This window comes from Sciurus vulgaris (assembly GCF_902686455.1).
Source record: "Sciurus vulgaris genome assembly, chromosome: 1".
Classification (NCBI taxonomy): domain Eukaryota; kingdom Metazoa; phylum Chordata; class Mammalia; order Rodentia; family Sciuridae; genus Sciurus; species Sciurus vulgaris.
Genome location: NC_136461.1, coordinates 165,942,617 through 165,957,382, shown reverse-complemented (window position 1 = coordinate 165,957,382; position 14,766 = coordinate 165,942,617). Strand labels below are relative to the sequence as shown.

The following is a 14,766-nucleotide window of genomic DNA, read 5'->3' as shown; positions in this document are numbered from 1 at the left end:
ATAACATGTACATAAACATACATGGAATGTGCACAATAACCTTTCTTTCATAGAATAAAGATCAACATGGTGACTGGAATAAATTTTCCCTCATTTGGGGGGCGCCTGTTAGGAAACAAGCACCCATGAAAGAAGTAAAATTTGTGACCAACTGTCTATTGCTTCTTTTTAAAGCTCTCAATATCCTGCTGGGTTCAATGATTAATCTCTAAATTTCCAAGAAAAATTGCCTTTCAGCCTGAACACGCACATGCTCAAAACTGCTGCTGCTTTACAGATGCTGTATTCCATAGATTTCCACAAAGATGATTGTGTTTCTTAAACTTTTGTTTCTATTACTTCTTTTCCTTAAAGTGACTTCCTTTCCTACTCTATTACAGCAATCTTGACCCATAGACCTTCTTTCTGTTCTTTGAAGCTAAGTTGAAATATTGTTCCCTCCATGATTCTTTTCCACGTTAGCTGGACAAACTGATGTTTTCCTAATTTCTGTTCTTACTGGTTCCCACTGAACCATTCCTATCAAATCTAAAGCTCTGTGTTGCACACAGTCTTGCATCACCACCCATTCTGCTCTATGGTGAGACTCTTGAGTGCCCTGGATTGCAAAACTGATACTCCTTTTGCTGTGGTTTGGATCTTGAACATCACTCAAGATTCTATGTGTTGAAAGCTTGATTTCCAGGTTGGCACTAATGGGAGACAATAGAACCTTTAGAGGGTGGGGCTTAGTGAAGGTCTTAGGTCATTGGGATCATGCCCTTGAAGGGGATACTGGAACCTCAGCCAATCCTCTTCCTCATTCTCTTTGCTTCCCAGCTACCATGAGGCTAACAGTTCACTCCACTGTGTGCTCTCTGCCTTGATGTACTGCCTCATTATATGTTCAAAAGCAGTAAGTCCAGCTAACCACAGACTGAAATATCTAATATTGTGAGCCAAAATAAACCTTCCATCTTTTTAAACTTATTATCTCAGTTAATTTGCTACACCAATGGAAAGTTGACTAATACACCTTTCAATTTCCCAGTGTGGTATTTCTGCTGAGTCAGTGACTGAACTTAGGCATTCTTCAGGGACATGGATTTCTAGTCATTGAAAATCTGGAATCCTCTTTGAAAGCCGATCTTCAAAGTATTTCTTTAAAAACGTTTTAAAAGAATAGATGTCTTTAATATTAGCTTCACTCAAACTCAGGAAATGTATTTTTAACTAATTATATATGTTTTTGACTCTACTGATAGCTATCTCATTATGCATACATTTGTATATGTAGCTTGGGGCACAGTTCTAAAAAATGAAAGAAAATTGCTATTATCTTTCAGCATTAGTAGAATTCAATTAACATAAGGAATGGATATACATGTCAGAATTTTCAAAATAAAATTTACTTATTTTAATGGGAGCAGATATTAAAGGAGAAAAAAAAAAGATAAAGACTTCTTTCTACCACTTCACCAAACACACACACACACACACACACACACACACACACACACACACACACACCACGGGAAAGTGTTGGGGAGGGAGTAAAAAGTTGACTACTATGGTGGTTTTAAAGATAGATACACAGAAATGGAGTTTAGTCCCCTGCTACCTGGCTATGGGCTGGACTTACTGATGTCCTTCTAGTGAATAGAAAATGATAGGAGTGATGGGATGTTACTAATAAGATTATATATGTCCTCTCTGATCTCAGTCTGGCTTTCTCTTTATATCTCTTTCTCTTTTTCTCCCTTCTCCTTCTCCTTTATAATCACTTTTCTTGAGAAAGGCAAATGCCGTATCATATGAACAGCCCTACAGATAGGCCCATGTGGTGAGAACCTGAGCCCACTTGGCCAACTCTGCGTTTCCCTGGAATGTGCTAATGACTAGATGAGTAAACTTGGAAGCAACTCCTCAAGTCCCTTCTGATAACTTCTGTTCCAACTCAAGCTGGACTGTACCACTGGACAATCTCCATCAGAATCACTCAGGTAAACTACTCCTGGATTCCTGGTCCTCAGAAAACTAAATACAATAAAAATGTTGGTTGTCTGAAGCTAATAAATTTTGGGGAAATTTGTTATAAAGCAGTAGATAGCTATTACAACCAACAAGGTCTAAGATAGTTTATGTCTACTCAGCCATTATTTTTGTTTTCTTTTCAAGAAACTGATTATAAATCATAATAACTTCAAACCAAGAAAGGCTAGACAGCAATTCACAGGGCATCAGTTTAAGATCGCTATCCAAATATCTGTATGGCTAGATGTGTTACCAAACTTTCCACCTGTTTATATATCCTTTACAGGGATAATCATAGAATCTAACAAAAGATTAAAATAAAATATGTTAACAAAATAAAAGATTTGAGTGTCTTTTTGGTGAGTAGTAATGGTTCACTCACCACTGAGTGAGTGGTATTGATTGCATTATTACGTTATTATTTTGATTCAACAAGAAAAAGACATCTTCTGAAGAGAAATCCAGTCTCAAAGAGTAATAACATGTAGTTGGCATTCTGATATCCATTTGTACAACTAATGAAATTATCTCCTTCCCATACACTTGGAAACCAGGCTGCTTGCTTGTAGGACAATTGGTAGTCCTGAAAAGTGACCAAGATCCAAAACAGAAATTCAAATGGAAGTTTATCCAAATTTAAAGAAACTAAGAGTGTTTCCTGGAGATCCAAGACCTATGCAATAACCCTGTAGAGCTGATAGAGGTGCATTCCATAAGTCATTACACAACTGAGAGGTCACTGAATGAATCGCTCCAAAGGGAACATATTGTACACCATTCAGTGGCCATGAGCTCTCCTCTTCTGTAGACTCACAGAGGACACCTATAATAAACTTTTGCATACATTTATTTTCCTTACAAATGTACTATCAAAATCATGACCTTGGCAAAACTAATTAATTCTCAAATAATATTTAGTATTTTTTGTTTGTGATGGCAAACCAGAAAGAGAAAGAACAACATTAACATGATAATTGATGTGTATCAGATCTGAGAAATACAACACAGACCAATTTTTAATCTTTCTCTCTCCCTGCACTTTTCTACTTTAGGCAAAAAAAAGAAAGAAAAAGAAAGAGCCATATCAAACTTGATTCTCATGACAGAAGGAATGATATGCTGTGTTGGGTATCCTCCTGATACTTTGTATTGACTTTTCTTTCCCCTGTCTAGTTTTTAAAATTTCAAAGATCAGTTCTTTAGAAATAGGGCTGGAGTTCATTCGGGCAATGTGGTTCAGAACTATACCCTACGGCAAAGTAAACCAACTTTTCTGTTAAAATAAAAGAGCATACTTTGTACTCGTCGCTTGATTAAGCAGAAAATTAACAATCATTTTCTGTTAAGAACATAAGTATTTCAGGTAGCAATTTAAGAAAAATAGAGTAAAAAAGATTTCCAGGAAGAAAATAGCTATTGGAGATCATAGGTATATGATAAAATAAAAATAATTTATCTCTGTCTTATTTCTGATTGGGGTAGGGAGGGAGGAGGAAGGTTGAGAGTATTGTCTAAAACCAGAAAGCAATCGTGAGAAAGTGATTATTAACAGGGACCCTGTGGCTTTGGGGTATAGCAGACATCCACTTGGAGGCTCTAATTGTCACAGCTCTAGTTGGTTGAGTTAGTCACCTCAACGAACAGTTATTTGCAAGATCACTGCTTGGTATTTTACGCTCATTCAAGGAAGAGTAACAGGATGAATCCTGCAAACTACAGTCAGCCTGACCTGATCCATTGTCTACGAACCACTGCTCTTCTGAACCTGAAAGAGTACTTCTGGCAGAACTAGACCTCAGACTGTGGTTATTACTGCAGGCTCTTCTGTTCTCTCTTGGTTAAAAATCTACCCATTCTTTGAGGCTCATGGAAGTTCCACCCCTTACCTGAAGTTTTATTTGACTAATCAGTTAACACTGACCTCTCCCTTTTTTGAGCATCCGTTAATCAAGTATTAACAATTAGTTTAATACACTATTTGTCCACTGTTTTATTGTTTTGTGCCTTTCTTCATTGGCTAAAAATATACAAAGAATCTATTAATGTTTTATAAGTTTGTATTTGTAGTACTTTGTGACTTATCCTTTTTTTCATTTTTTTGCTCCTGGGGATGAACCCAGGGGTACTTTACTACTGAGCTGTATCTTAGTCTTTTTTATTTTTTATTTTGAGACAGGGTCTTGCTAAGTTGCCAAGCATCTCACTAAGTTGCCCAGGCTATCCTTGAACTTTCTATCCTCTGGTCTCAGTCTTCAGAGTCACTGGGATTACAAGTGTGCACCACTGTGCCAGGTGTGAATCAACCTTTTTGAAGGTAATTTGGTATTGTAGAAAATGATCTTGTTCCTCTAAAGTATAATATTCTAAATTGTAGAGTCATGCTTTATTATGGCCTATGTACTGAAGTAGAATTTGAAACCTTTTGACAACAATATAATACCATTTCAAAGTTCAGATCAGAAAAATAGGGAAGATGCCTCAGGAAGCTGAAAGCTGTGTACAGATTGATTGACTGATTTCCCCGGAAGACAGATTGAGGTGGGTTGGTTCCTACAGTGGCAATGGATCTCCATGTCAAGCCTGGATTATCAGCAAAGGAAGATAAATGGCATGTCATAGATGGAGCAGCTACTCAAGATGGTAGCTAATCTGGTTACTAATATATGCAAAAAATCAATCATTTTCCAATATCCCACCAATATTAAGTTAAGAAGATGAAGAAAAAGACGATTCATAAGAGCAACCAAGATATAAAATATTTGTGGATTGATTTAACAAGAAATGTTTTGAAACTGTGTCAAGTATCAGAAAAATTTTAATGAGACATAAAAGGAAGTTGAATAAATGGAGAAATATGCATGTACCTGTAAGGGAAGAAATAATAGCATAAAGATGAAAATTCTCTCAAAATTACTTGATAAATTACTTGATAAATTTAATGAAAATCCAATAAAAATTCCAATGAAAAATTCTCTTAGAATAAGGAAAAGTAATTACTAAACTTGTGTAAAAATGGCAAAACAAAAGGAAAATATTTTGGGAAAATAAGAGTGATCAGGGAAATCTTGTACTTTCACATTTTCAAACATATCTAGGTATTCACAAATTAAAGTAATGTGTTATTGATACTAGAAACAAAATCACTATCACTAGTAAACCTTGACACAAAACTAGTATAAGTATTAAGCAAACAGTAAATGTGGCATGTTAAGTGAGTGAAGTGAGTGGATGAAGAAAGGGTTGTTCAAGAAATAGTAGTGGAATAATTAACTATTTGGAAAACAAATCAATGGGACTCCTATTTGGATGCTTTTGGATCCCTTATAAATCTATCCAGAGCTCAGAAGGACACTGATATTTTTTGCTTATTGCTCTTGAGTGTATTAGTATTTCTTTTTGTGATGTATTTGACTCTTCTAGTATATAGAAAGCTCAATATTCCTTGTTCAACATGGCATGTAACTTCTCTAATTTTTTAAAGTTCCATCTATTCATCGTCTGACAACAAACTATGTATAAAGAATGTATAGCACACCCTTCCTAGAACTTTGCTTATGTATTTAATCTTTTGATTTTAGCATTTAATTATTATGGCAGCACTTAATTATCATCTATTTCAGTCCATAATTCCTTTCATATGTTTTTCACATATTATACTGAGCTTTTTATACCTACTTATTTGTCTAAAACACACCTTAAAACAATTCTAATTAGGAAACTGTAAATCTCTATGACTTTGTTCATACATAACTAAACTTGGGAGAGTTCAATTATTTAAAAAAACAAAGTTATTTAACACCAGAATTGCTTGTGTGGGTTATGATTTCAACTTGGAATTGCATGTGTATAATATGTTCAATGTGGAATCACACATATCTTAAATAAGAAATCGGAATTACTTAATTTCAATGTCACTATCTTTATGATCTCAGTAAATCAACTAACCATGTTGTGAATCAGTTTCCCCATTTTGAAATGGGAATATTACCATTTGTCTAACATTCTTCTCTAGGAAGTTATAAAGAATAAATAAAATAATGTATATTAAAGCTCTTTGACAATGATACACCATTTAAGCACTAGTTGGCATTTTTTGTTATTGCTCATCCCTTCTCTGTTCATAGATACTCAAGCCCTAAGCTAGCAAGAAGGAAGAGTCCCTAGGCTTCGTCTGGTACCTTGACTCAGGGAAGTCACAGATCAGCTGCCAGGAGTTTGGTGGGGCTCCAGCAGTGGCCAGGAAGAACAAATGACATGGTTGCCAGGTGGGTGCCAACTCGTCCTGAGCATGTCCAGATTTTGCTGTGAGACTCTGTCCTCTGTCCCCCAACCCTAACCCCCTAACCTCCACCTTGCTGATCTTCTCATGAGCCTTGCAAACCCAATCAGTAGCCTCAAAGTGGCCTCTTCTTGCCTTTAAGTTACCTCTAAAGCCACGCTCATGTGCATTAGAAGGACTTTGCCCACTCCTTGCCCAGTCGGATGTGGTAGGTTCCTTTGCCCAGGCACTGAGGAGTTCTTCAGGAGGGCACCAGTCTCCTCTGAGAGGACAACATCCTAGTGATTTAATTCAGCAGCTTTTCCTGAGGCCTGGCATTCCCCTTTGCTAGCCGCTGGGAAGAAGCCTGGCCAGTATTACAGTATTCTAAGGCTTAGGCCCAGCTCAGGGCTTCTCTCCAATTGGGCCAAATTAGCAGCCTTAAGACCCTTCCTTCCTGTTTCCCATGCACTCTTTACCTCCTCCCTCAGCACCCTCATATCAAAGAGAGATTGTTCCAAGGAACAAATAGATTCTCAAATAAGCTTTTTAGAAAATGTGTTTTTATGGTTGCTCTGAAGTTCAAGAATTATTTTTCCTTTTATTTTTGGTGAAAACTTATAATGAAACTAAAGATTATAATGAAACTACAACAAAGAATGAAAATACCTGTCTTCTGCCAGGCACAGTGGCATACACCTATAATCCCAGCAGCTGGGGGGCTGAGGCAGGAGGATTGCTAGTTCAAAGCCAGCCTCAGCAACTAAGCAACTCATCGAGACCCTGTCTCTAAATAAAATATGAAAAAGGGCTGGGGATGTGACTCAGTGGCTGAGTACCTCTGAATTCAATCCCTGGTACCAAAACAACAACAACAACAACAACAACAACAAAAAAAAAAAAACCCAAAAAACAAAAACAAAACAAAACAAAACAAAGCCAAACAAAAAAACCTGCCTTCTATAAGCCTAAGAGGGCATTTTAGTTCTGATATTTTGTCTGAAAGAAAGGACATTTTTCATGGTAAAGCCTACATAAACTTGTAGCAATTAATGATATTTTCCCCATAGAGGAGTACTGAGACCTACCCGTATTTCTTCTTTTTTATAGTAAAAGTCATAAAATAAACAATTTTCACCTTTACCTAGTAAAAGGCATATGGGACCCCGGGAGGCCTGGATGCCAAACACAAGGAGACAATGGTGGAGGAGGGATGGGAGGCTGAGGCGAAGCATTAGAAAGGCCAGCCCATGAAATCACATAGATCCCAGAGAGCAAGAGTGAGGATAGAGGCCCAGTTGGGCTAGAGCTCTGGTCTGTTCTTCCCTTACTTTCATTAAAGATGGATTATAAGATATGCTTGTTTGGAAAATAACTTTAGATAAAAACTATACACACATTTAATTTTGGAAATTTTCATGACTATACTCAGTCAAGTGACTATTGAACCCTAAATAATTATTTAAAGAACACCATTCTTCACTTGAGTTATAATGACCTCCTGCTACGTTTTACTAATAAACAGGAAAATTCCATTTACGTGTACACAGCATAGCACATAATGAACTTTATCTTTAGCACCAGAACTCTACCTTTATTTTGAGTTACAATCACCTCACATACTGTAAGTTCATTTATCACCTACTTCATAGAAAGAAGAAAAACTGACAAACCTAATGGGTGTGTGTGTGTGTGTGTGTGTGTGTGTGTGTGTGTGTGCGAAAATCTGAAGTTAGACTGAAGGGTCTGGGTTTAGCTACCTTTAGGGCTTTCAAATGATCATTTGGAATTTAATCTATGATGTTTGTTCCAGAAAGCAAAGTAAAATAATCAAGGCAGCCCTTGAGGATGTGTCAAAAGTCTTGGATTCAGAAGGAGGAGAAGGGAAATGATGACACGTTATTCCTGTCCTGAGTCACCTCCTGGGGTTTTGGTCGAGCAGTTGGAACCCTTTTAATCTGTTCTCTGACACAGCAAATAGATGTACTGCCAGTCGAGAGAGACCACGAATGGCTTGTATTTCATTTTTCATAAAAGCCTGGAATAGTCAGCCCTTCCTATTGAGACAGGACTTTTCATCTGGGTAAAAATACACCGAGATTCTCGAAAAGAATCTCTCACGCAGAAGGCTTCATTGTCTGGACGGTATGGAGAAGGCCACAGAGCATCAGCAGCTTGAAAAATGTCACAGCTCCTGCATGTAGCTCATCTTTCAGCATCACACTGAGGGACCTATTCTAATCTTATTTGCTACCATTTCTTCTTTTTTCCTTTTTTTGTAAAAAATCAAAGACACGTGTTTTCTTTAATTAAGCTTAATTAAGCAGTAAGGCGATATAATCAAATGCATTTCTAGGCATCAGTACCACCCCCAAAAAGATTTTTGTAGCTTCAGAGACCAAAATAACAGGTTGACCTCAATTTAAATTCCACCAAGCCTCATCGTATTCATACAAGGAAAATAACATGATTTCAGTACACATCTGTGAGAAAATAAGGAAGATCACATATTTGCTTTTCCTTCATATTAAAAGAAATCTTAAAGTTTCATGAATGGACTTAGGGGAGATTTTTCTTGAAGGAGCAAAAGTATTTAGCTTTGGGAGTTGCATGAACATTCATTGAGTGAATAAATTTATTTAAATCATCAATAAATTTTTGAATATATTTTAATTGTCAGGTGCTGAGATAGGCTGAGGGTAAATGTGTTCAGCAAGAAGTGACACTGTTCTTTCTCCCTACAAAAAATAAATAAGCTGTGCAGTTACTCATTCTGACAATTACAAGAAAAAAACAAATGAGATCTTCCTAGAAGATGAACTTTTTAGATAGGGTGGGCAGAGAAGACCTTTCTGAGGCCATGGTATTCAAGATGAGACTTAAAGAATGGGGATAAGAAGCCAGCCGCACCAAAAAGAGTTTTTTTGTTTGTTTGTTTTTAAATAGCCATTCCTGGAGAGAAATTCCCAAGAGATGAAGTTATTATGCAATTTCCAAATTCTTTTTGGTTTTTTTTGGTACCAGAGATTGAATTCAGCGGCACCCAGCCACTGAGCCACATCTCCAGCTCTATTTTGTATTTTATTTAGAGACAGGGTCTTACTCACTTGCTTAGCACCTCACTTTCGCTGAAGCTGGCTTTGAATTCTTGATTCTCCTGCCTCAGCCTCCAGAGTCACTGGGATTACAGATGTGCACCACTGTGTCTGTCGCAATTTCCAAATTCTTGAAGAAGTCAAAAGAAAATGAATTCTGATTCATCTTTTGTTCTTCCTTTCTGCAATTTGGTGTTTGGGTACAGGGCATCCTACGCTCAGGCCTTGATTTTCTGTTTTGCCTTAAATTTTGGGGAATGTTCTAAAGGATAATATAATATTAAGGATAATATTTTTTGAAGTTTTCATCTCCCCACATAATCCCTTATGTCAACTCCTTCCTCTCTCCCTCCCTTCTTTTCTTCTTTCTTTCCTTGTTTGTTTGTTCTTCTTGGTTGCTGCCCTTCCGGACTATGCAAATTTACTGGTGGGTGGACTAGGAACTGACTGATCAGTACTAGAGAGGAAGAGAGGGAGATCTGGCCGGGCTCTCATTATAGGAGAACCTGTAGATTTTTTTTCCTTTTGTGTTAGGATTTCTGAGAGACATCTTTCTATCTGCCTGAAGGATGTACTGCCAAAGCTCTGGGAGTGTAAGAAAAGAGAACTGGAGATCTTTTCATTTACTGCATAAACTTTTACTGAATTCCTCAATAGTGTTTGATACACTGCCCCAGAACAGAGACCTTCTTTACCCTTTTCAGAAACTAATCTGTTTTCAACCTGGGTTGACAAAGAGGCCATTGATCAGTGGAAGGAAGTAGAAGAGGAGAGCTGGGGATTTAACTGCTCCTTACTCAGGTTCCAGCAGGTCACTCCACTTTAGCCTGTACCCTCCTCCTCTGGCGGCAACCAATGCCACTGAATCTGGAGCCTTCCCATGAGCTAAGCTGGTGACTTTCTGTTTCCCACTGCAGGAAAAGTAGTTCAATGTCTCTATCTTCTTCCAGCTATCACTTGTGCATCTGCTTTCCAGTTTCTAAATTTTGTTGCCGTACCCTTGCCCATTTAAAGAATCTCATTCCAGCCTTTTTCATGAGGCTTCATAAACAAGCAGAATTCAACGGATGTATAAATCTGTTGTCTTATTTCAGAAATTCCATCTGTGCTTTCAAAATTTATATTTGTCATACATCTTACATGCTAAAATGTTACTTGATTCACTGATAACAGGAATTTTAATTTTCATTTCTTTTAATCTCTACATAGTAATCACCACTACTGACCACTCTCTACTTCTTGAAATATTCTCTTCTTCAACTTCTGGACACTACACCTTCTTGGCCTTTCTTACATTTTTCTGCCCAATTCTCTTTTGCTGGCTCTTTCTCCTCCTCCCACCATCAAAATTTCAAATTTCTTATGACATAGTGTTATATTCTCTCCTTAATGTACTTTTTATTTTCTCTCTTGATAGTAGCATTCAAGTCTTTCACCCTCGTACTGGTAATTTATAAATCCATATCTCCAAGTCTAGACCTCACCTATGAGATCTAGATTTCTGTAGCCACAGGTTTATTTGACTCTTCTCAGACGTCTCTCAGGGAGTTTAGATTCAATATGTCTAAAAGAGAACTGATGATCTTACCTTCTCAAACCTGGTCCACTCTCAGTAATCTCAGGGTAGAGTCATGGCTCTGGTACACAGGTTAAAAACTAGGATCCCTCCTAGACACATTTTTCCCTCATTCCCCGGCTTCAGTCCTCCTTCAAGTTCCGTTTTGTTAAATATATATGCACTTTACTCTCCGTTCCCCATATGTTCTTCCAGAATCTCCAAATGCCAACATCTTTCACCTGGACTTGTGAACTAACCTCCTTTCTCATCTTCCTGATCCCTCCAATATTCTCATCCCAATTCCAAACTAATTCTTACACGGTTCTTTTGAAAGACCGCATGCATTTTCATATATCTGCTTAAAATACTCACTATTTTTGTTTTGCATCCAGGATATAGGCTTCAATCCTTAGCTTTGTTGACATCATGAAAGGTGTGTCCCCTTTTCACTCCAGTTTCATCTCACATGAAGCCATTCTTTGGCTTTTTTTTTTTTTTTTTGCGGTACTGGGGATCAAACTCAGGGCCTTGTGCTTGCAAGGCAAGCACTCTACCAGCTGAGCTATCTCCCCAGCCCTCTTTGGCTTTCTTTAATGCATTCTTTTGTCCATTTTCATTTCCTTGAGTGCCCTGTGTCCCCGCTGGTACAGAGCGTCTGCACATGCTACTCCAGGCCTAGTTCTCCTTTGCCTAGCTATAATATTTTCTTTATCTCTACATCCACAGGTGCCATGCTTTTAGCATGATTTAGGTATCCCATCTTGTGCTCCTCTCTGCATACTGTAAGGTTATTATTTATTTACACAAGTGTGTCCCCACCAGACTAAGAGCTGCCTGAACAACTTCTTTTATCTTTGTATCCTCAGTACAAAGCAGTCTCTTGCACATACTTTGTGTTTATAATTATGCCATAGTAAATAAAATAGAATCCTTTAATATCAAGAAAAGTAAGTTGCCCATGATAAAGAAATCTATACTTTCATGACACATTAAGAAATAGGTATGATTTTTCAAGAAAATTATTTTTCAAAGAAAAATATTTTTTATGGAAAATAAACAAATAACACTGGCATTTCCTTACTTTCTTTGTTTTTCCCATTGCCTTCAGGATGGAGAGATTCAGGTCTTCCAGCGCGGCTAGCACATTCTCATACTCGCCCAAGTGCTGAGAAAAATATTCTGAAAAGGGAAAATATTGAAATACATTCATGTTTGAGTTCAGGTGATCATAAAACAAAAAAAAATCAATTGATAATTTTCTTCATAAACAAGTAAAACAAAATATTGACTATAAAGGAAAAACAGAAGGTTTTCAAATGAGACAAAGGGACTGATAAACTAAATAATAAATAATTTTAAAAAAAGAAAAAGATAAAGACAACTGGATGGTTATCATTATCTGTGCAGCAATGTTTTTTCCCATGAAAAATAGGGAAAAAAAGGAATCTGGATTTACTGACAGGGCTGTTTCAATAAAAAAATAAAAAAATTGTTCTTAATAGTATATTATTGTAGATCTCACTGGGATAGTAATTTGAGAATAAAGTTAAGCAATATCTTATTATTTCTTCTGGGAAACATTCAAGGAAGCTAAGCTCTCTCAAGGTTAGGAATCAGTGATGCTGCAAAACCCAGGAGAGGCTTCCTCTGGCACTGTCATGGAACTGCTCCTGGCACCCCGTGATTTTTTTTTTTTTTCAACCATCTTTTTCAAAGAGCAGAAGTTATGTTTATGACATTTTTCAGTTAACAGGAATAAACAGTGTATTGGATATTATGATGAAAATAAAAAGTATGGAACATAGACTAAATATAGCAGAAATAAAAGCAGAACCTCATATTTACTTTTGAAATATGTACATTTCTAAAACAAGAGATCTAAACCTAACAGAAATCCACATGTTGAAAAAAACATAGACATTCTATCTACTAGAAAATAAATAACCCTCACTGACTTATCTTTGGATGAAAGTGTAGCTTATTATTGTTTCTCTTTATTTATTCATTTATGTATTTTAGTACTAGGGATTGAACCTAGAGGCACTTAACCACTGAGTCACATCCCCAGATCCTTTTTATTTTTTATTTTGAGACAGAGTGTCACTAAGATGCTGAAGGCCTCACTAAGTTGCTGAGGCTGCCTTTGAACTTGAGATCATTCTGCCTCAGCCTTCTGAGCCACTGGGATTACAGGCGTGCACCACTGTGCCTGGTTGTATTGTCTTCCTCTAATGTGCCATAAATATTTATGAAATTAAATTGAAAGGATAAAAAAAGAAACCTGTAAGCCACCTGAGATCATGGGGATACATTTCATTACGTTTGATGGAAACTGCCTTGATTAATCTATGTAATGCTCCAAGTGTAATTATTTGTTGACACTGATATTAATAATAAATAGTGCCTTTGACACATTTACTAGTCAATGTGAAGACTTCCCTGAGAAAAATGAAAACACAGGTAAACAATGATTAAGATTGTCAAAATATAATCTTTGCACACATAGGTTAAAAGCAAAAATGCTGAAAGCAAAAATACGTTCTTGATTATAAAATCCTCAAAAACCATATTGGTGCATCTCTTAAAAAGATTTTTTTTTTTTTTTTTTTTTTTTTTAGGAAGGATAGAGTTAAATGTGAAATAAGAAAATACTTCTCAAATGTCTGCTTCACATGGCATTTTAATTCCTGGTTATGGTGTTGACTTTCTGATAGGGTTGACAAAGATGTCTAACCTTGTCTGTGCAATTATTTGTGATAAATGAAGTCCCCGTGGACAACACTCTTAGGAACCAGCATGAGGTTAATGTGGTTGCAAATATTCATAAGTTGGAAAAATAATAAATATCAGAATAAAGTCTAGAATAAGTTGAAGGAAGCAAAAAGTGTAAAGAAAAATACAAAAGGGCAAGCTAATATATACATAATCTCATAGAAAATTATAGAGCGGTTTTAAATGCAAGTAGCAGAAACATACAAAGTAGAAAGGAGAATTTGATAGTAAACAAATCTTATAAAAATAAAATGAGATAATGCCACCTTTTAAAATAAATATTTCTTCCTGATATAGACAAGATATTTGGCCTAGGTTAAGGTCAGTTAAGGTTTCAGCAGAGAATTTGTCTTTCCACTTGGAAATCATATGTATGTCAGCACATACAGACACGTGCTGATAGAGCCATGAGAAAGACAATGAATCGTGGCTTTGAAGTTAATTCATCTGAACTTCATCCACTTGCTTATCTCAATTCTTCAAGTAGATAGGGAGAAAACAGCAATTTCCCAAGCAATAGCCTAAGAAGCAAAGAACATAATTCTGAGAAGGGAGAGAACTACAGTATCCAAGTCCTAGATTGCAGTGTAAACTAGAAATCTACAGGTCAGGGTTATTTTGAGGAGCTGCAGCTTAGTATGACTCTAGCTCTTTGATGGCTTCCTCACTGAGGGATATGTGTCAGGGATATGAATTGCATTGCAATGACTCTAAGAGGAAAGTTAGATGATAGAGTCAGAGACCTCTAACATAGTTACAAGGAGATAAATCCCTTCCACTTTACTACAGTTAGTGTTCATTTACTCATTTTAATACAGAAAGCATTTATCCAGTGTTTCTTATGTGCCAGGGGCTGTAATAGGAGTTTGAATGTGAGATGAACAGGCAGACCCTCTACCTCTGAGGAGACTACAAACAGGTATAGGGGATGAACATTACAACAACTGAAATATACATGATCGTTGAGTCAGGACAATGACTCAAGAGTTCAGGTATGAGATACAATTCAAATAGAAGGCAAAGAATGCCTGAGTCTACCTGGGTAAGTTGGAGAAGATGACATAAGAATG

The 14,766-nt window shown here is 36.8% G+C and overlaps 1 protein-coding gene across 1 annotated transcript in view; it reads right to left on the bottom strand.

Moving 5' to 3' along the window:
• NECAB1 (N-terminal EF-hand calcium binding protein 1) overlaps window positions 1–14,766 on the bottom strand; it is a 147,239-nt gene that overhangs the window by 62,416 nt on the left and 70,057 nt on the right. The window contains exon 5 of the mRNA XM_079143806.1: window positions 12,006–12,103. Coding sequence (XP_078999932.1) covers window positions 12,006–12,103 — 98 coding nt within the window. The remainder of the gene's footprint in view (window positions 1–12,005; window positions 12,104–14,766) is intronic.